The sequence below is a fragment of the Pseudophryne corroboree genome, chromosome 5, assembly GCF_028390025.1.
Source record: "Pseudophryne corroboree isolate aPseCor3 chromosome 5, aPseCor3.hap2, whole genome shotgun sequence".
Lineage (NCBI taxonomy): Eukaryota > Metazoa > Chordata > Amphibia > Anura > Myobatrachidae > Pseudophryne > Pseudophryne corroboree.
The window spans coordinates 206,880,907-206,901,653 of record NC_086448.1 but is presented as its reverse complement, the minus strand read 5'-3'; the positions used below and the strand labels follow the sequence as shown (position 1 = coordinate 206,901,653).

At 43.2% G+C, this 20,747-nt stretch overlaps 1 protein-coding gene across 1 annotated transcript in view; it reads left to right on the top strand.

The window, feature by feature from the left end:
- Positions 1–20,747, top strand: part of MAP3K8 (mitogen-activated protein kinase kinase kinase 8) — a 44,750-nt gene that overhangs the window by 16,281 nt on the left and 7,722 nt on the right. The window contains exons 2-7 of the mRNA XM_063922034.1: positions 6,407–6,768; positions 12,927–13,094; positions 15,342–15,603; positions 17,264–17,370; positions 19,316–19,468; positions 19,868–20,111. Coding sequence (XP_063778104.1) covers positions 6,407–6,768; positions 12,927–13,094; positions 15,342–15,603; positions 17,264–17,370; positions 19,316–19,468; positions 19,868–20,111 — 1,296 coding nt within the window. The remainder of the gene's footprint in view (positions 1–6,406; positions 6,769–12,926; positions 13,095–15,341; positions 15,604–17,263; positions 17,371–19,315; positions 19,469–19,867; positions 20,112–20,747) is intronic.

Genomic DNA, 20,747 nt, shown 5'->3' with positions numbered 1-20,747 from the left:
GGATAGTGAGGGGGCGGGATGCAGGCGGAGGTCATGTGACCAGCGGTCTCCTGATCATTGGTCACATAACTACATCCCATTCCTACCTCTGTCTGTTTTTGTCCAGTTTTGTTCTGTTAAGGTTGGTCTAATTGTACAGCGCAATGGAATATGCGGCGCTATATAAGAAACTGTTAATAAATAAATAGCTACAACAATGAGAATGAGGACATAGGTAGGCCGAAGGGGGCACTAATAATGTGATGTACAGAAGCATTTCAACAGTGTCAGTGTTAGAACTTCAAACAGGACGGTGAAGCATCAGATCTGAAATTGTAAAGCGGACACTGTTAAAATGCTTTAAATGGCATTATTAGCATGCCATCTTATCATCCTTATGATTGTGGCCATAGCAACCACATCCTCATTTATGGTTGTCCAATGAATGAACTGTAATGGTAATGTACGGTGAGCACATTTTTTGTATGTATGTATTTCTTTTTCATCCACTAGGGGTCACTGGAGTACTCTTGGGATATGGACGGCTTCCACAGGAACAAGACACTGAATAATTAAATTTAGAACTCTCCTCCCCTCCATATCCCAGAGTACCTCAGTGTTTTTTCTGTGCTCCTAGTAGCAACACGGATTTGTGTGGAGCTATCCACACTACTTTTGAATATTTTTATTTTTTATTTTTACAAACATTTTCCACATCCCTTCCCCCCTTCCAATAGGCGTGGGTCCGGGATAGTGGAAGCTGCTACAAGCAGCTGTGGCGTGTCGATCCTCTCTAAAAGAGCTCCCTCACAGCCACGTGCAGGACTACCTGCAGGAAAAGCTGGATGGAGCTTACAGAAGAAGCCCCGTCATAGCCCCTCACCACAGGCATCCAGGTATGATGGGGACGGGGCGGTCAGCTCACGCTGCCGCCCCGCAGTATGGGGACACGGTACTGTGAAGCGTCGCCCGCCGCTATGTGAGCCGCCCGCCGCCGCTACCAGGTCACCGCCGCTTCCAGGACACCGCCACTATGTGCTGTCTCCCGCCGCCCACAGAGCCGCGCCGGCCGCATTCACCGTGCATAGCCATCGCTCCACGGCTCTATGCAGCGCGCTCCCTGGCTCCCGCTACCGCTCCCCGGCCCATAGCAGCAGCTGAAGCTGCATGGGTTATTAGATGGTAGGCTAATATGCCTTTTTTAACAGGTTTATTCATTTTATATCTGTTGGAAAGTTATAATCTGTACTCTGTTTATACTGTAAGCATGGGGGGGGGGGGGGGGGGCATTTTAACCATGCTTCCTGTTTCTACCTGTTGTGATTCCAGAATTCCTGTACTACATCTCTACTCCACCGAAGGCGCAGGGGTGTTAGGGGGAATTTGGGATCAGTTTGCATATAGACTGGCGTGCACTGCACTTGGCCAGAGATAGATAGATTATATATATATATATATATATATATATATATATATATATATAATCTAACACCTTAGTACTATTTTACTGAGTCGTGCAAGTTGTCTGTTGTTGTATTTTGTGTTGTCTGTCTGCATAATGAGTAAGGCACCAGCAAAAACAAAAAAGCAGTTTCACTGCCATGTCTGTAAGAGTGTGTTACCGGATGGATCTACCACATGTACAGTATGTTTTGTGGATTCAGCTACGAATACAAGTTCGGCTCCGGTTTCAAAGCCGGTTTCATCCCCGGACCCTCCATGGACTATGCTAGCGGATGTCCTGGCTGGATTGCAATCAGAATTGGCCGCCGCTCAACAAGAGCGGGAAGCGGCAAGATCTGAGTCGAGGGTGAGACCGCTAGAACTACCGGAGGGGTCTCAGCCTTACCAAATGTCCAAGTCCACTTTGGGTAGAAGGGATAAATTTCATTTGTCTTCTGATTTACCAGTTTCTGCTATGTTGCATTCTGACGATTCTATGCCAGACCTCTTTGCGCAAGATAACGGTGAGGAGGGCGAAGTAGACCAGCAGTCAGATAGTGACGATTTTGACAGCCCGGGCATTGATAATCTCATCAGAGCGGTGCGTCAGTCCCTGAAGTTTACAGAAACTGAGGAGCCTCTGACAAATGATGAGGTCGTCTTTACTAAACGACCGAGAACTCCAATGTGTTTTCCTGTTTCGGAATCTCTTAATAAGATGTTACTAGAAACACGAAAGAATCCGGATAAATGGTTTTCTATACCTTGCAGATTTAAGTCTAGTTACCCGTTTCCAGAGTCTGTGACAGCTACATGGGAGAATCCGCCATTGGTGGATTCGTCTGTGTATAAACTTACAAAGAAATTAACCATACCAGTACCAACTGCTACTACGCTTAAAGACCCTTCGGACCGTAAAATAGAAGCTATGCTAAAGTCCATGTATATAGCAGCAGGCGTGTTGCTTAGACCTGGGTTGGTTGGCATTTGGGTAACTAAGGCGCTAATGGTATGGATATCAGAACTCAAGTCTGCCGTACGTGACGATCACCTTATACTTCTCGCTGATCAAATCTGGGAAGCTGCTGATTATCTATGTACAGCTTCTACTGACGTCTGTCAGCTCACTTCTCGCCTTTCATCATCGCTAGTTACAGCACGACGAGCACTATGGCTGCGTTCTTGGCAAACGGAAGCGGAGGTCAAAAGAGGTATAGAGGCGTTACCTTACGGTGGCGAGAAGTTGTTTGGTCCTGAATTGGACAAATGGATTTCTGAGGCCACGGGCGGAAAGTCTGTTTTCTTACCATTGCCTCCAACAGTACCTAGACGGAGGTACTCTGGACCTGCGTTCAAATCCTTTAGACCTCAGTCCTTTCGCGGGCGTGGCAGAGGAACAGCCACGCCTGGTAGACTAGGTCGAGGAGGTGGTTTCCAACAAACCAACACCAGTCGTCAGGACGATAAGGTCACCGACAAGCCACTGGCATGACGGGCTCCCAGCCCATCTCGGATCTCCAATTGTGGGAGCACGCCTTCAGACGTTCCAGTTGGCGTGGCTCCAGACGTCCACAGATGGGTGGATCCGCAATTTAGTGTTAAAAGGTTACAAAATAGAGTTCGACTGTCTCCCGCCACTGCGGTTTTTCAAGACAGGACTGCCTGTGTTGGACGACAAGAAGGCGGTTCTGCAAATTGCCATTCAGTCTCTGCTGGATGCAGCAGTTTTGATTCCGGTCCCTGTACACCAACAAGGTCAGGGTTATTATTCCAGTCTGTTTGTGGTACCAAAGCCGGATGGCTCGGTCAGGCTAATATTGAACTTAAAGGGTCTCAATCAGTACGTCACTTACTACAGATTCAAGATGGAATCTCTGCGGTCAGTAATTGCAGGTTTAGAGCCACAGGAATTCATGATTGCACTGGATCTCAAGGATGGGTACTTACACATTCCGATTTGGCCACCTCATCAGAGGTTCTTGCGGTTTGCAATACGGCAGAACCATTACCAGTTTCAGGCTCTACCGTTTGGCCTCTCGTCAACACCTCGGGTATTCACCAAGGTGATGTCTGTGATGATAGCTCATCTCAGATCCCTGGGAGTGATAATAGTTCCGTACTTGGACGATTTGCTCATCAAAGCTCCGTCTCAACAGATGCTCCTACAAAATGCGTTGCTAACGTACAATGTACTAGTTCAGCACGGTTGGATTGTCAACTTCAAGAAATCATATCTGATTCCGTCTCAAAGACTTCAATTCCTAGGTATGATTCTCGATACGGTAAATCAAAGAATTTACCTACCAGAACAGAAAGTACAGGTCATTCGTCATCTGATACAATTAGTGCTCAAGCCACGCACAGTCTCGATACATTTGTGCATTCGCCTCTTAGGCACAATGGTGGCGGCTTTCGAAGGCGCTTCAGTTCGGGAGATTTCACTCACGTCCTTTTCAACTGGATGTGCTCGCACAGTGGTCGGGCTCGCATCTGCAGATTCACCACAGGGTGAGGTTGTCGCCACGGGCCAGAGTGTCTCTACTCTGGTGGCTCAAAGTACACAATCTAACCGCAGGGAAACGGTTCGGCGCCTGAAATTGGATAATTCTAATGACAGACGCGAGTCTCGGAGGTTGGGGAGCTGTAGTTCAAAATTGTCAGCTCCAGGGTCTCTGGGCAGATCACGAAAGATTGCTGTCTATAAATGTCCTGGAACTCCGGGCAATTTACAATGCGCTACGACAAGCAGTGCACATGCTTCGGTCTCAGACTGTTCAGGTGCAGTCAGACAATGCAACGGCGGTCGCATACATCAACAAACAAGGAGGAACGAGAAGTCGCATGGCAATGCGGGAAGTAGCTCGAATCCTCAATTGGGCCGAGCATCACCAAGTGATATTGTCGGCAGTGTTCCTTCCGGGAGTGGACAACTGGGAGGCGGATTATCTCAGCCGTCGGGATTTTCATCCAGGAGAATGGGCATTAAATCCAGAAGTGTTTCACATGTTGGTCCAGAGGTGGGGGTATCCTCAGGTGGACCTGATGGCATCTTGCCACAATCACCAAACGCCCCAGTATGTGTCCAGAACGCGAAATACAAAGGCAGTGGCGGTGGATGCTCTCACCATCGCGTGGCCATACAGCTTCGTGTATCTGTTTCCACCGTTTCCGCTGCTCCCTCTATTGCTAAAACGGATCAAAAGAGAGTCCGTCACAGTCATACTAGTGGCACCTCATTGGCCTCGGAGAGCTTGGTTCTCGGATCTCCGCGGACTACTCGCAGACGATCCTTGGCCGTTCCCACTACAACAGGGTCCGTTCCTTTACCCCGATTTAGCGCGGCTGCCTTTGACGGGGTGGCTGTTGAGACCGCCCTCTTAAGAAGAGAGGGCATTCCAGAATCGGTTATACCAACCATGTTACGAGCTAGGAAGCCGGTTACGGCAGCTCATTATTACAGAATTTGGCGTGCCTATATAGCTTGGTGTGAAGATCGGAAGTTTCCGACATCATCTTTCAAGTTATCCCGTCTTTTGTTATTTCTACAGATGGGGTTAGAAGGAGGACTGCGTTTATCTACACTAAAGGTGCAGGTATCTGCATTGTCAATTTACTTTCAAAGACGATTGGCTCTATTGCCGTCGGTACACACTTTTCTGCAAGGTGTCCTCAGAGTACAGCCTCCATTCATTCCACCTACAGCGCCATGGGACTTGAATCTGGTTTTAGATTTCTTTCAGTCTTCATATTTTGAACCCTTACAACAAGTGGATATTAAGTTTCTCACTTGGAAAACAATTTTTCTACTAGCCTTAGCTTCAGCAAGGCGTGTTTCAGATTTGGGTGCCTTGTCATGCAAGCCACCGTATTTGGTGTTTCATGATGACAGAGCGGAACTTCGGACGAATCCCGCTTTCTTACCAAAGGTAGTGTCATCTTTTCACATCAATCAACCAATAGTAGTTCCTGTGTTGACAGGAAATGCTGGAACCTTGGATGTGGTACGCGCATTACGCGTTTATGTATCCCGAACGTCTACAGTTCGTAAGACGGATACATTGTTCTCTATGATGCTGCCAAGATGGGTTGGCCAGCTTCTAAGCAGACCTTATCCAGATGGATTAAACTGACCATTCGTCAGGCTTACCTTCATGCTAGGTTACAGCCGCCTACATCAGTAACAGCTCATTCCACACGTTCTGTGGGAACTTCATGGGCAGCTGGTCGTGGGGCTTCTACGACGCAGCTTTGCTGTGCGGCTACATGGTCATCAGTGCACACGTTTGTGCGCTTTTACAAGTTTGATACGTTTGCGGCATCAGCATCTAGCTTTGGCCGCCTAGTGTTACAGGTGCCAAACAGCTCTCCCGCCCACGGGGGAAGCTTTGGTACGTCCCAAGAGTACTCCAGTGACCCCTAGTGGATGAAAAAGAAAATGGTATTTTGGTACTTACCAGGTAAATCCTTTTCTTTGAATCCATAGGGGGCACTGGACGCCCACCCAGAGCAGTTTTACCTGGTTTGTGGTAATTTCAGGGGATCTTATGGTAACACATTCTCACCGACTGGTTCAAAGTTTCAAGTTCTAGCGGTTATTGTGCCAACTGTTTAGTTGTCAGTCACGTTATGTGTCAACTTTATTGTTGTCTGTTATGTTATATGTAATTCTCCATTGTCAACCTCTCTATCGCTTCTGTTCGGCTCAGTAAAAAAACACTGAGGTACTCTGGGATATGGAGGGGAGGAGAGTTCTAAAATTAATTATTCAGTGCCTTGTCCCTGTGGAAGCCGTCCATATCCCAAGAGTACTCCAGTGCCCCCTATGGATTCAAAGAAAAGGATTTACCTGGTAAGTACCAAAATCCTATTTTTACATTCCAAACAGGTAAAAATACAGTGTCAAAATATTTTTCAGATTCTTTTTCATAATGCATGTGTATAAGACGCGAAAATGATTTACACAAATTCTTCCTTTCTGTCTTAGGTATTGCTTTGGAAAGCAGTGCTGCAATGGATTTTATGAACGACAGCAGCGACCAGAAAGAGGATGCAGAGTTACTGCTTACTTATCTTAATGTGTCTGATGTGGTTACTATAATGGAAAACCTCTATCGAGATGGGGAAGTGTGTGCTGGCGAGAAGAACATTGTTACACGGTGTCAAGACACGTATGACTATGAGGAGAGGTCAGACTCTTTGTTTCTCAGTGGGCAAGAAACCTCTCTCTTATCATCCGTCAAATATGGAACTACAAAGGAATTACTCAGCTTTGCAAATCAGTTGTCCGATGCAACAAAGCATTTACATAAATGTTTGCAACAGGAATGTGGAATTATTTTAAACCGGGTAAGAGTTGCTGCAATCTTTGTGTTTCTTTGTATTCTATCTCCGTTACAGTTATCTTATTTTGATAACTTAAACACATTTCTGCATTTTTTTTCAATTACTGTAGCATTATTACAATAAGGGGATCAGTATGAAATCCTGGTACACTGGATCCCGGCGTTCGAAATACCGACGCCGGGATCCCTCTGCTGAAAAAGCCGACATGGTGAATAAGGGTGTTCTTCCCTTTCCCCACCCCCCTAACCCAATGTTTCCCACCCGTGGGACACTATGACTTGCTGGTGGGGAAGGCACAGGGCAGGCTGTTTTAGCAGGGCGCCTCTAAAAGGCAGGGCGCAGTGCCCTGCTAAAACAGCCTAGCGTGAACACTATCGGGGGCCGATAAAATACTACATGTTAAAAATTCCTGACCAACAGGCATTTTATCTGCCGCTGCTGATATCCAGGACATAAACTGTGCATTCTCTCCCGGTGTATGTCACCTGATATCGGCGCTCTGCCCCTGGGGAGGAGACATTTCCCTGTTTCTTCCCATGTGAAGGAACAGGGGAATGTCTGTCGGTCGGCCCCGGCAGTTCCAGATGCGGCTGACATTACACTTAGAAAATGTTGCATTGGAGTGACATTCTAGATCCGAGGTTCTCAAACTCGGTCCTCGGGAGCCCGCACAGTGCATGTTTTGCAGGTAACCCAGCAGGTGCACAGGTGTATTAATTACTCACTGACACATTTTAAAAGGTCCACAGGTGGAGCTAATTATTTCACTTGCGATTCTGTGAGGAGACCTGCAAAACATGCACTGTGTGGGCCCCCGAGGACAGAGTTTGAGAACCTCTGTTCTAGATGGTCCGGCATGCCCGACCGATCCAATCCACATACACACTGCGATTATCTTGCCAATCCACTGATATCGTGTGCATCGGCAAGGTAATTGTAGCGTGCATGCCCAGCATTAGAATGATCATTTGTTCAGATTGTCCCTTGGCTAACCCAAACACCTATACCACCATTTTTTTTTACAGTGATATGGCCTCTAGGGGGCACTGTTCTATGTCTTCTAACTGTAATTGAACTACTTTTAATGTTACATGCAAATATGCAAAGGAGTTAAGGCGGGTACACACGGAGCGATTTTTGCTTAATTTCTAAGCAATTTAACTAGATTGCTTTTAGAAATGAAGCAAACATTGCTTCAGACACCCGCTGCGATGTGTGCTAAGCCCACATCGAGCGCACCACACATCGCGCTGAGCCCGATTCACGACCTGTGTACCCTCCTTTAGGCTCTCTGTAGAACAACTTGTCCTTACATTTTACAGAAAAATAAAATGAATAGGCCCTATTTAAAAGCCCAGTAAATTTTATTTTCCATGTTAGTTTCTAACTTAAATAGATACTATTGATCTGAGATAAACATTCGGCAATGGCAGGTGCAAAACGATTCTGCATAAGTAGCTTCATAATTAACTATGCAACAATTTCTATTACAGTAACGTGCATGATGCAAATGATTGTGTAATATAATTATAGAGTAGGTTACTGTTTACAGTCTGACGAGATGTGCGTGCCAGGATAACCCTTGCCAATGGCTAGATATTACACTCCCCACACCTAGTACAGGCATTGTTGTCTGGTGGTTCAGTTTGCCACCTCTTGGTGCTTTATCGTGCAAAGGATTAATTACAAAATGGAGAAAAGCCTGTTTATCTCCACGTTACATCATACCCAGTAGGATTTCCTCGCTATAACTGGACTCTTAGGGGTATATTTATTAATTGGTAGTGCATTGCTTTTTAAAATAAAGTTGCCACTCTAAATCTTCCAGTGTGTAGTTATATAACCTTACTTTTAGTATAAAATTGTATAAAAAATCTACAGGTAATAAAAATACCAGTAACCTTTTATCTTACCTCAAAGGTCTTTTAAAATTTATGTTCTATTTGAACTGGTAACATGGCCGTAAGGAGGGGAGGGCCGCCAGTGCCCTTGCTGAGGGCACAAGGCAGAGAGGGGGCGGCACCATCACTACAGAAAGTCTCTGAGCAGTGCAGCCTCATGATCTTGAACCATTTGTGAAAACGGCATGTGTGATATTAGGTCATGTCCGCCTCTGTGCACAGTGGCCTATATAGATGCTGCAGGCTGTCTCTGTCTTCTTGTGTGGTTTGTACAATTCGAATAGAACATTGTGCAATATTTAATTTGCTAGTTTAGCATTCCTATTCATTTTAGAAAGGTCATTGCGTAATGGATGCTGGTTACTGGTTATATTTATGCTACAATCATTAACTCCTGCCAGATATATGTTTCTATGGTCGGTATGGAGGAAAGGAGCGTTGTACAGTAGAAGGGGATTCGGACCAATGATTTGGCAGAAAAACTTTTCATTTAATTTCCATAATGACTGCACTGTAGGGTTACTTTTGCATCCCCCTTGGCTAGAAGTAAGATGTACTTGGAAATGCCGGAAAATGGCTATATCATACAATGTCCCAGTAATAACACAACAGGATGTGATTGTACCTGTGTACGTCACTCTTTAAAATGGCCAGTCACACATTAGAATTGGTTTATACAAGATGGGATTTATTGTATTACAATTGTGATGTCATTCAGCAAGGATCTGCAGTCTATTATTCATTATTTAAGAGGACCCATCATTTCATGTCTGAGATCTGGGGGATATGTATGAAGCAGTGAAAAGATTGGTTGCAACTTCTCCACTGGCACACTTCTCCAATCACCCTATGAAGTAGCATTTATTAACTGTACTCTATAAAATAAGTAAATCTGATTGGTTGCCATGGGCAATTTCTCCACTAGCTCACTTTTCCACTTTTATTACTGCTTCGTACAGCTCCCCAAAGTATCTAGCACACTGGGGAGGGGGAAGGGGGGAGTTTAATTAGGTGCCGTAAGGATTAGCCTGGCAATACACACTTTACAGTGGCGGGGCTCTTTCACTTTTAGGCGAATCCGGCATTTGGGCAATGTGGGCAGATCGGTCTGTCATAGCCGGCATTAAAACACTGCGGCAAGGGCTGATTCACCCCCTTCACATCCAATTGAATTCTGGCCCTCATTTTACCTTAGGAGGTAATCCATTTAGAAGGGGCATTAATGCACCCAGGCAAAGTCATGTTGAGCTGCAGGGAGGTGGAGTGCAAATTGTGCTCATATTTATATTAGCTACAAAGGGGCAGATTCACTGAAATGCGAGGTTCCATCACATGATGTGCGGCTGCACAAAAAATGGGTGACACTTGTAGGAATCATGCTTGGTTATTGCTTGCTCCTCTATGGGATGCATGAAACAATAAACAAGGCTTTCCTGCCAGTATAAGCCATTCGCGCCAGGTTCCAAAGGAATCTGCCCCATAATATTCTATTTTTCAAAATGTTTAATAAAACTTCTATGCTATGGAAGTGCTCTAGTACCACAGCTGTACTGATATGGTCGCTTATAGCTTATAATTAGGTTTTTATTGCAGGTTTCAAAGTGTCTGTTACAATTTCAAAGTTCCAATAACCTGGTGACAATATATTGTTGGCTGGATTTAATGCACCAATCCACCAGAGTTCTGTTGTGGTCTGATCCAATGGTAGGCCTATTTATGCACTGTGACATGTTTGTTTCTTATCCCTTGTTGCCACTATTTCCTAAAACATTTGGCTAATTAGAGTTGGCAGGGGGAACACCATAGTTGCCTACCCTCCTTCATTCTGCAGGAGACTCCCTGAAATAGCAGCAATCTCCCTCACTCCCTGAAAAGTCCATCAATCTCCCTGATTGCACCTTGCCCCCATTATGCAGCTGTAACATTCTTGGGGGTAAAAAGAAATCAGAGATACATACATTCAAATGGGATCATTAGTGCCACTTCCTTGCATTGATTATAAGGCACAATGGGTATGGGTCGTTGGGTCGACTTGCATTTGCTCGACCACTAAAGGTCGACATGCACTAGGTCGACAGGTCAAAAGGTCGACACTTTTTTTTTTGTAGTTTTCTTCGTACAGTGACGGGGAACCCCAATTAGTGCACCACGTTTGCTCGCCATGCTTCGGGCAAGGTTTACGGTTTACAGATTACCGTTCCCATTAGTAGTCCACGTGGATCGTAAAGTATGAAAAAGGTCAAAAAATGAAAAAAATCGTGCAAAAACTCATGTCGACCTTTTGACCTTACACATGTCGACCTAATGAACCTGTCGACCTAGTGTATGTTGACCTTTAGTGGTCGACCCAATGCATATCGACCTAATGCATGTCGACCTAACGACCGCAACCCGGCACAATGATCCCTATGGCCACTTTACAGTATATGGAAGCTCTTGTAAAACACAATACACGAACAAATCCTGCAAAATATCAGTGTCTTTTCTTCAACAAGTAGATCTTACTAACTTTGGGGCTCATTTACATTTGGATGTAAGTTATTTTCATAACACTCCTCTCCGATGTAGCAGTATGCGCCGGCGCTGATAGGTGTTACTTTCACAATCTCCCTGAAATGCATTTTCAAAAGTAGGCAAGTATGGGGAACACCCTAGCTCAAACCGAGATCGTAGTGTAAAATAAAACTACCTATTATTTCACTGCTACATACAAAAGTATACATTATTCTAACCGCATGCCAAAAATATCCCCGGAAAGTTACATTTGTGCCCCTGGCATCAAAACGTGTTTTGTTGGTCTGTAAGTGTTCACCATTTAGCTGGATTTGCTCCTAACTCTTAGGGATGACCTGTGCATGACAGAAAAGAGCACCCACACCCTCCCCACTTCCATGTTCACAGCGAATACAGGAACTCTCACCCAGGGCTATATGCAAATGCTACATCAGCTGCAGAAATTCTGACCTCCTGGGGGAGCTTCCTCCTTCTCTAATCTTACTTGGCGGGTGGCTGTGATATAGAAGGAAGCAGTGAGCATGAGTCAGTTACTGCAGCCAATATCTGACATTTGTGTACAGTGGGTGGGTGAAGGGGAGTATTGGGGCATAGTTAGTCTTCAGTCATACATGCTGCTCCAGGTAAAAGAGGTTTTTATTTCACAATTGACAGAACTTAAAACTTAACTTAACTTAAACCATAACCGTAAAAAGCAGAAAATGGACTGAAAACAAGTTGCAGCAATGTTGTAGCTAGTACTAGTGAGATGCACTCGTCCTATGGATTATGTGATCTAAGTGAAATTGAGGCTTTTGAGGCTACATCAGTTTCTGGAGGCATGTATAAAGTGAGAATGCCCAGAGTCATTAACATAGGCTGACCCTGTAAGTTACAGACGCACTTCCCTTCCCTAGAATTCCATTACAACACTGCCTAGAACAGTGACAGTAAGCAGAATCTAGAACAGTACACAGTAAGGTGTAACCGAGAAGACTTCTTATCGGTACACGTTCCTTTCGTATTGGCAGTCGTGCAGGTTTTGTATATATTACGTGTCACTTGTTGCCTGTTCTCGACCCATAAGCTTATTGCTGTAGACAACTGCAACATTTTCTTACAAACACAAATATCCAAGTGCTCATTAAACTTACAGGGATCCCCAGCTGATGAGCCCTAATAACAGCCAGACTGCGATGCTGTGGGGCCCTAAGCAGCACACTGGTTTGGGCCCTCTTCACCTCTCCATCAGAAATATGTGCTTATAACTGGAAACACCTGTCTGCAAGTAGGATATATGGGGGAGATTAATTGTTACATTCATGTCCTAAAAATATGTAACCTATAACTTTTCCCCTCAAATCTAATGCAGTCTGTACAAGGATGCAAAGTTCTATGCAGTTTAAAAAAAATAAAAAAATAAAAAAATATATATATATATATATATATATATATATATATATATATAGTGCACATCCACAGCTAAAGTCTGAGGAGGAGATTTGTAGGCATTTATTGCACTATGGTCCATTTATATAACCTCAGTGATCGCCCTAGCGTTTTTTTTCCTTCAGGTAATTGTACAGCGAAGAAATGAAGTCCAGCTTGGTTGTTATACTGTATGTAGTTAAATCCTGATGGAGGTGTAGCCCAGATGATGACTATATTTGGTATACCTCCTTCCATTACAGTGAATAAAAACCAGCAGAGGTATAAACTCACAAGAGCTTTGTTAGTTTTGATTTAAACGTTTGTATTTTTCCCCAGATGCTCACGATTAGAAACGGGCGATATCGGACAGATACTGACGTGCTGCTATTTCCATGGAAGATGACCTATAAAAGCATTGGGTCAGAATTCATCCCCCGGGGTGCCTTTGGGAAAGTCCACCTAGCGCAAGACGTGGAGACTAGAAAGAGAATGGCGTGTAAACTGGTAGGTTGGTGCAAGATCGGATCACATTGTTAAATATTTGTGTTAAATATTTGGGTTTTTGACCCAAGTGAGATCAAATGATGTTGAGAGAGGCTACCACTTCTGGAGTGTGGTTGTAGAGTTCTTTCCAGATTAACAAGGCTATACATTTGTACTTGTAATAGTGACATTGTTGTTTCTGTAAGTCGCAACAAAGGCTGCAGAGTCACATGACCTTTTTCTGTTCCATATTATGAAATATTAGTTATTCTATCACGGTATATAACTCTGTGTTCTTATTTACTCTGAGATAGTATCAGTCCTTCCATGGAGACTGTGAACTGATTGGCTTCTATTTTGTTTCCTTGATGCAATTAGAAGGATGTATTGATTTTGTATTTCTGTTTGTAGTTCAGCACAAGGAAGTTTACATAGGGTAGTATTTGCTGTACCATGACATTTTCAAATCTAGACTTCTTTTCATAGTATAAACACATGATGAAAAGAGTATTGGGCTTATAAATAATAGATATGTTACTGGCAAAGCAGACAAGTGGTTTATATACTAAGCCTTGGATGGAGATAAATGGATGGAGATGATGTACCAGACAGTCAGCTCCTGACTTTCATTTTCAAACCCAGCCTGTGACATGGCAGTTAGATCCTATTTGGCTGGTACTTAATCTCCATTCAAGGCTTAGTAAATAGACCCCTTAGATCAGCCATGATTAAATTTAATACACAAACGTAACTTTACTGAGATAGTCAAGTAAACCGCACCGCAGGGAGTTATGTAATTTCCTACAGCATTATCCCCATGACTGATATTTGTTATAATGGCAGTGTCTTGGCCAACTGTTTTCTCCCATCACTAAGATGCAAGCTCCCATTATAGCCCGCCACAATGTATAGCTGTGTGCACTTCCAGGGAGTACATTTGCTTAAACAGCTCTTACATTTGCTCTCACCACTATGGTGCACAAGCAAATATACATGATGTTTTACTTCACCAATATTCTGCAAATCAGCTTTGCTGCATCCGAATCTACTCCATGATGATCAGAATAATTCAATTCACACTTAACAATACGTCAAGTACGTTGCTGTCAAGCTACCCACTGTATAAATAAATGTTGTCGAGAGCACCATGCCAAAACTAAGGCAACCAGGAAAACCAGGATTTGGAATCCTAATGTTCTTGAATCTTATTTTTAGATACTTCTCCAAAAAGGAAGTTATTTGTCAATAAAATTCAGTATCTTATACATTGAATATTTGTTTAACAGTCTTCACAAACAACTCTAAAATTTATGTTTACGTCACCATAGCCAAATATAAAAGTCATGTTATTAATGTACGGCTAAAGTTAAGTTTAGCTTTTAACTGTTCAATTTGTATATACAACATTTAGTAGAGTAATCCTACAAATGATTGGATAAACCATATAAACTATGTCACTGTCAACATTACTGTTCCTAATACTTACTCAAACACAAGTGTTGCAAATCTTATATTTGATTCGTAGATGTACTGATTTGTTGTTAATTTGTAACTTTTTTTTAACTTTAAAAATAATGATTTCTACGTCTATTAATTTTGCACAACTTTTTTTTAGATAAGTTACATTTTGGAGTACATATCGATCATGTTAGTGTAATATGTTTTTCTTTCTGATCACAGAACACGGCTAAAAGTGGTATATGCAGTGGCAGACTTTTCCTATGGCCTGCAGCCCCTCCAGGTATAATCTGCCAGCATTGGTGAAGTCAGATGCAGTCCGTGACTGCACTGGCTTCACTATGACTGGCAGTGACTTCCTATTGGAAGTCCTACCTGCCAGTCACCAGCAGGACACGCAGTCCCATTGGGAAGTGTATTCTCCCTCCTGGACTGCCAGGCCAGGCTGCGATAGGCAGAGAGCTGGATTCCTGTTGGAAGCCACTCCCTGCCTCATTGTCAGCCCTACCCATATTCAATGGGCGGCAGCTGATGCAGCCCATAGAAGCCGTGGGTATGTGTATGCGCACACAAGCCACTGCTTGTGCAGGTCCTGGCACCTGCCAGATCCATTGCGTAGGTGCCGGGACCCAGCTGGACGTGGACGGTGGCTCTCGCCTCTCTCTCTCTTGTACACGGGCAGAGGCAGCTCCACTGCCCACCAAAGGTAGGAGCCTCCGCTGGGTATATGTATTAAATAAATAATGAAGAAATATCAGTATTGCACTACATGCAGTTTTATTGCATCTATGTTGCTCCTCTCTATAACAGATCCCGGTGAAACAGTTCAAACCAGCAGATGTGGAGTTTCAAGTACAGTTTCAGCATGAAAATATTGCAGAATTATATGGAGCTGTGTTGTGTGACAGTATGGTTCATCTTTATATGGAGGCTGGAGAAGGAGGATCTGTTTTAGAGAAACTGGAGAGCTGTGGTCCTCTACGGGAGTTTGAAATTATTTGGGTGACCAAACACATTCTCAAGGGTCTCGATTTTCTTCACTCAAAAAATGTAATCCATCATGACATAAAGCGTAAGTTTAACATGTACTCAATTTTTTATTAGCCACATAGAGGCATATGCAACTAAGCTCGAGGTTCTGGCATGATGTGTAGCTGCACATATAATGGATTACTATGGTAGGAAAACATTGTTTGGTTTGCCTGCCTGTATAAGACCTGTAGCAGTCGCACAAGGCTCTGAGGGATGCTTTGCAGCTAATTTTCGGGGGAGATTTATCAAAGCTTGGAGAAAAGTAATGTACTAATCAATAACTTTCTGCCACTTTACGCAGGATGTGTGTGAAAAATAACAGGAGCTGACTGGTACTTCATCTCCAAGCTTTGATAAATCCCCCCTTACTCTGCTTCCTAATGTCCTATTTTTTTCAAAATTGTTAATAAATCACTTTTGTTATAGCAGTGCTCTAATAACAGGGAGTACCACAGCTGTACTGATATACTAGCTATTTAATAGGCTTACCTACCATCCATGAGTTGTTGTAAAATGGAGACTGGAACTGCACAAATATACTAAATAACTGGGCATAGAATAAATTCAAATGCTGCACGTTTCAAACTATCTGTTAAGCTGAGACTGTATTAACAGTTACGGCTACAACAACTTTAGTAACAAAGAATTGACTGTTTCATTTAATACATGAATCCACCAGAGTTTAAGATGAGCATATTTAGTGTACAGTACCTGTACTTACAGTGGAGTAAGCCATTTTGGTTGCTGATCTAATGGTAGGCCCCATTTATTCACTAATACGTATCTGTGCTTTATGCCTCAGCGTTGTCACTATTTCCTAGTACAGTAGTAGGCTGCATTCCCAAATATATTTTCTCGGCCCATCAACCCACAAAATGTCTGCCGCCTTTGTGTAAGTAGCTGACAGACCCTCTCTAATGCTGAGTAAGCTAGTTTATCTGTAATCTACTTGTAGAGAACTTGGGGTGACATGATATAGTATTGTGCAGCTTATACAGGGTGAGTTCATGAACTTAGAATATCACGTGAAATCAGACATAAGATGTGAGTTGAAGGAACCACTTCAACTTTGTTTTTCCACAGATAGGCTGTAGTTTACTCATGCAGGAAAATCCCCAGACAGCTCAGTGTTAGTGGGCCATGGAGAAGACACTGTACTGTTTCTTTTGCTTTACTAATAATTTCCATTTTAATAGTATGTGGAATGTGCTGTCCACAGTTGGACAACTTGAGTTGTCCATTGGTACACACCTTCCTGCAACCTTTACAAAATGTTTTTTTCCCCCCATTCCCTTCTGTTGTTCAACCTCAGCATCCCTTAATTAAACTGACTTTATTAAATATTAATTGCACACTGCTGGCTAGTTGCCAGGAATCAAGAACTAAAGGTTGTAAGCTTGCGAGCAGGGCCTTCCTTCCTCTATGACTGTTTATTACCCAGTTTTGTTATATCATTGTTATTTCCAATTGTAAAGTGCAACGTAATTTGCTGCGCTATATAAGAAACTGTTAATAAAAAAATAAATAATAAGCTGGACAGTGCAGAGTTAAAACACAAGTGCCGCCAATACAATGAGGTGTGCGTGTTGATTAACAGGTTTGTTCCGTTTCCTGGTTCCTTAATCACATTACTGTTATGTTAACACAAAACAAGGGGAAATAAAACGTCCATGTAAAGCTGAATTTCTATATCATTGCAGCCAGCAACATAGTATTCATGTCTACAAAAGCAGTTCTAGTGGATTTCGGACTCAGCATTCAGATGACTGGTGATCTGTATTACCCGAAGGACTTGAGGGGGACTGAGGTAATGACTAGTGATTTACAACACAGACCATTCAGAGAGATTGGCAGTGGTAGAGCTATAGGACATACATTATTTTATGTAAATATAGTAGGAACATCGAGTACCGCTGGCTGTGCTCCTTTACTGTGCTCTAGATTTCCTTCTTCCCCTTTTTCTGAATTCTTAAATGTTCCCTTTGTACATGTCTTTCTTGGCATACAGAGCAGCTCATATACTTAACCTATTGCAGGCCAGGCTGAGCTACTTTTCATATGCTCACTGTCATAATTGCATTAATAATTAGAGCAGACCTTCTTTATATTTGTCACCCCATGCCCATGTCATCTTTCAAATAGTAAGGCATAGTATATATGGGACTTCTGTAATAATGTATAACAATGGGGCAGGGTGTACAAGGGTGCTGTGTTCGGGTGTGGTATGGAAGGTAGATAGTAAGTAGCTCGACAGTGTCTAGGTTGAACACTATTGGTCGACAGGGTCTTTAGGTCGACATGGTCTAGGTCGACTGGTCAAAAGGTCGACATGAGTTTTTAATGTTTTTTTGGTGTCGTTTTCTTCGTAGAGTAACCGGGAACCCCAATTAGTGCACCGCGTCCCCTCGCATGGCTCGCCATGCTTCGGGCAAGGTGCCCCGCTTCGCTTGGCACAGATTACCGTTCCAATCGTAGTCCACGTGGATTGTTGAGTATGAAAAGGTTCAAAAAAAGAAAAAAAACGTGAAAAACCCATGTCGACCTTTTGACCTAGACACCCTGTTGACCTAGAGACCCTGTCGACCTAGACATTGTCAAACTAGTTACTGTCGACTTAGAGACCGGATCCCGCTGTGTTCATGGAAACCAATCCGATTCCTGCTGGGACTTTTTTTTTTTGAGCAGTTAAAATAAAAGGAAAGCTGTAATTGGTAATCTATGTTGCAGCACATTTGTGTACAATGCACCACTTTATAATATAAACTTCTTAGGTTCCTGTTTTAAAGGTCAAATGAATGAGGTGTATTATGGATTATATCGCCTGTAATTATCAGATTTGGGGGATATATCTTCATGCTACCCTTGTTGCAGACATGGGGATATAGATAGCAGATTGTAATTTGCAGGCAGCCCATAGATTTCAGCAGTTTAGCGTCTAGATTTAGAGTAGCAATATTTTAAAGTGCAAAGCCAGGTGGGTTTTGCCGTTTACAATATTGCCAGTTTACGTGTAATAGGGAAATCACCGAAATCTCTATGCCTACAACGTTCAGGCTATTACACTTACCCCAAGAGCTTTATTGCCCATGCAGTGTTTCCAGTTGATCCATCTAAACACTTACATGAAATCACAGAGCAGTATACTGTACAATGTAATCCTTTCCCTGGCAATTACTACTGCTGTAAATAGAGCAACGCTGGCATTCTACAGACTTAACCGAGAACTATCTAATCAACTCCACCCACAGATGCTTTACAATATGATTTCATGACAAGTGAATTATGGAAGCGGAGGGAGTTTATTTTACATGTCAAATCGCTGTCGTGGAGGAAATGCGCTGTACCCCGCAGTCTGCCTGACTGGGCTGCCTGGTTAAAAAGACCTTGAGGGTCTAACAGCTTCCAGTTATTGTAAACCACACAGTAACAGAACGAACGCCACATGTCCAAGAGACATATGGAGGGTATTCAATTGTTTGAAAAGTCACTGGGTGTCTGTTTTTTACTATTTAATAGACAGGACAAAACAGACACCCAACCGACTTTTCTTCACACAATTGAATTCCATCCATGGAGTGAGAGACGCTGAATTGTGTCAGATTTTGGGGCGTAAAACCTAGTACTCTGAGTGTGTCTAAAATCCCCAGTCTGCAGTGAAACGCACAAAGCATTGCTGATGCCATAGAAGCTATTTTGTGTCACTTTTCATTTAGTTAAATAGTAAACAGTGTTTCTAATATTTTCCATTGCAGATCTACATGAGTCCAGAAATAGTTCTGTGCAGAGGACACTCTACCAAAGCGGATATATACAGTATGGGGGCCACCATCATTCACATGCAGACCGGGAACCCACCCTGGGTAAAGCGATACCCGCGCTCAGCATATCCCTCTTACCTCTATATTGTAAGTTATTTCACAAACCTTTCCACCCAATTCAGTTACTTAAGTGCACACTCTGATTCCAAACAATATCCATCAATGGTTTCACCGGACTATTGAACAGCATCGACAATTGATGGCTAAGCCGCTAATGGCCATAGCTAGCCCTGGCTTTCTGCCATGGTGTACATTAGTGAGTTGGGAGGGGGAGAACGTGTTACCTCAGCCTGCTATCCTCCTTTTAAACTGAATTGAAAAATTCAAATCTGCTTCCTGGGTTTTATCAGTTGGTTGACGATGATTAAAAAAAATGCATAGATATGTAATAGAATGTTTTCAAAATAGGATACTTGAAGAAATGACTGAAAAGCTGTACACTAATAAAACAAAAACCCTTTCAGTAACTTAGCATTTATTCCTCAGATTCATAAACAAGCACCCCCATTAGAAGACATTGCAGAAGACTGCAGTCCTGTCATGAGAGACTTTCTGGTAGCGTTATTAGACAAGAATCCAAATCAGCGACCTACTGCTGCAGAGCTGCTGAAACACGAGGCACTGAACCCTCCCCCGGAGGACCAGCCTCGCTGCCAGAGCCTGGACACGGCTTTGCTTGAACGGAAGAGACTACTTAAGAAGGAGCTTGAGCTGCCTGAAAACATCACAGGTACAAATATTTGCTTTTATTTTAATGCCATTTATTAGTCTGCAGTAGCCTGTATCACATTTTATAGTAGTAGTCATAAGACACAATGTCGTAAGCATCTGTAGGGAGAAGATATTCCACCCTCTGTTCATCCTGGCATAATGTTTCCTGGTTGCTGACATAGTACCAGGGGACAGTGTAAGCAATAAGTACGGGTGCCCTCCGCAGCAATAGGTACACAAAAGGAGGAAATGAGGCAGCGGCACTCCGATGGTAGAGAAACAACCATATATTGTATCAAAACATATGAAAAAAATGTGGTCACAAGGTGCCAACGTTTCGGGGTCCTGAAACCCCTTTATCAAGGCGTGATCAGTGTAAAGTGTGAACCCTCTTACCTTTATAGAACCGGTGAAATCCCGCATGTAAGGAGGAGCGGGGCCGGGCGCCGTCAATCACGGTGACCGCCGGAAGACCGTACGGGATTTCACCGGTTCTATAAAGGTAAGAGGGTTCACACTTTACACTGATCACGCCTTGATAAAGGGGTTTCAGGACCCCGAAATGTTGGCACCTTGTGACCACATTTTTTTCATATGTTTTGATACAATATATGTTTGTTTTTCTACCATTGGAGTGCCGCTGCCTCATTATTTA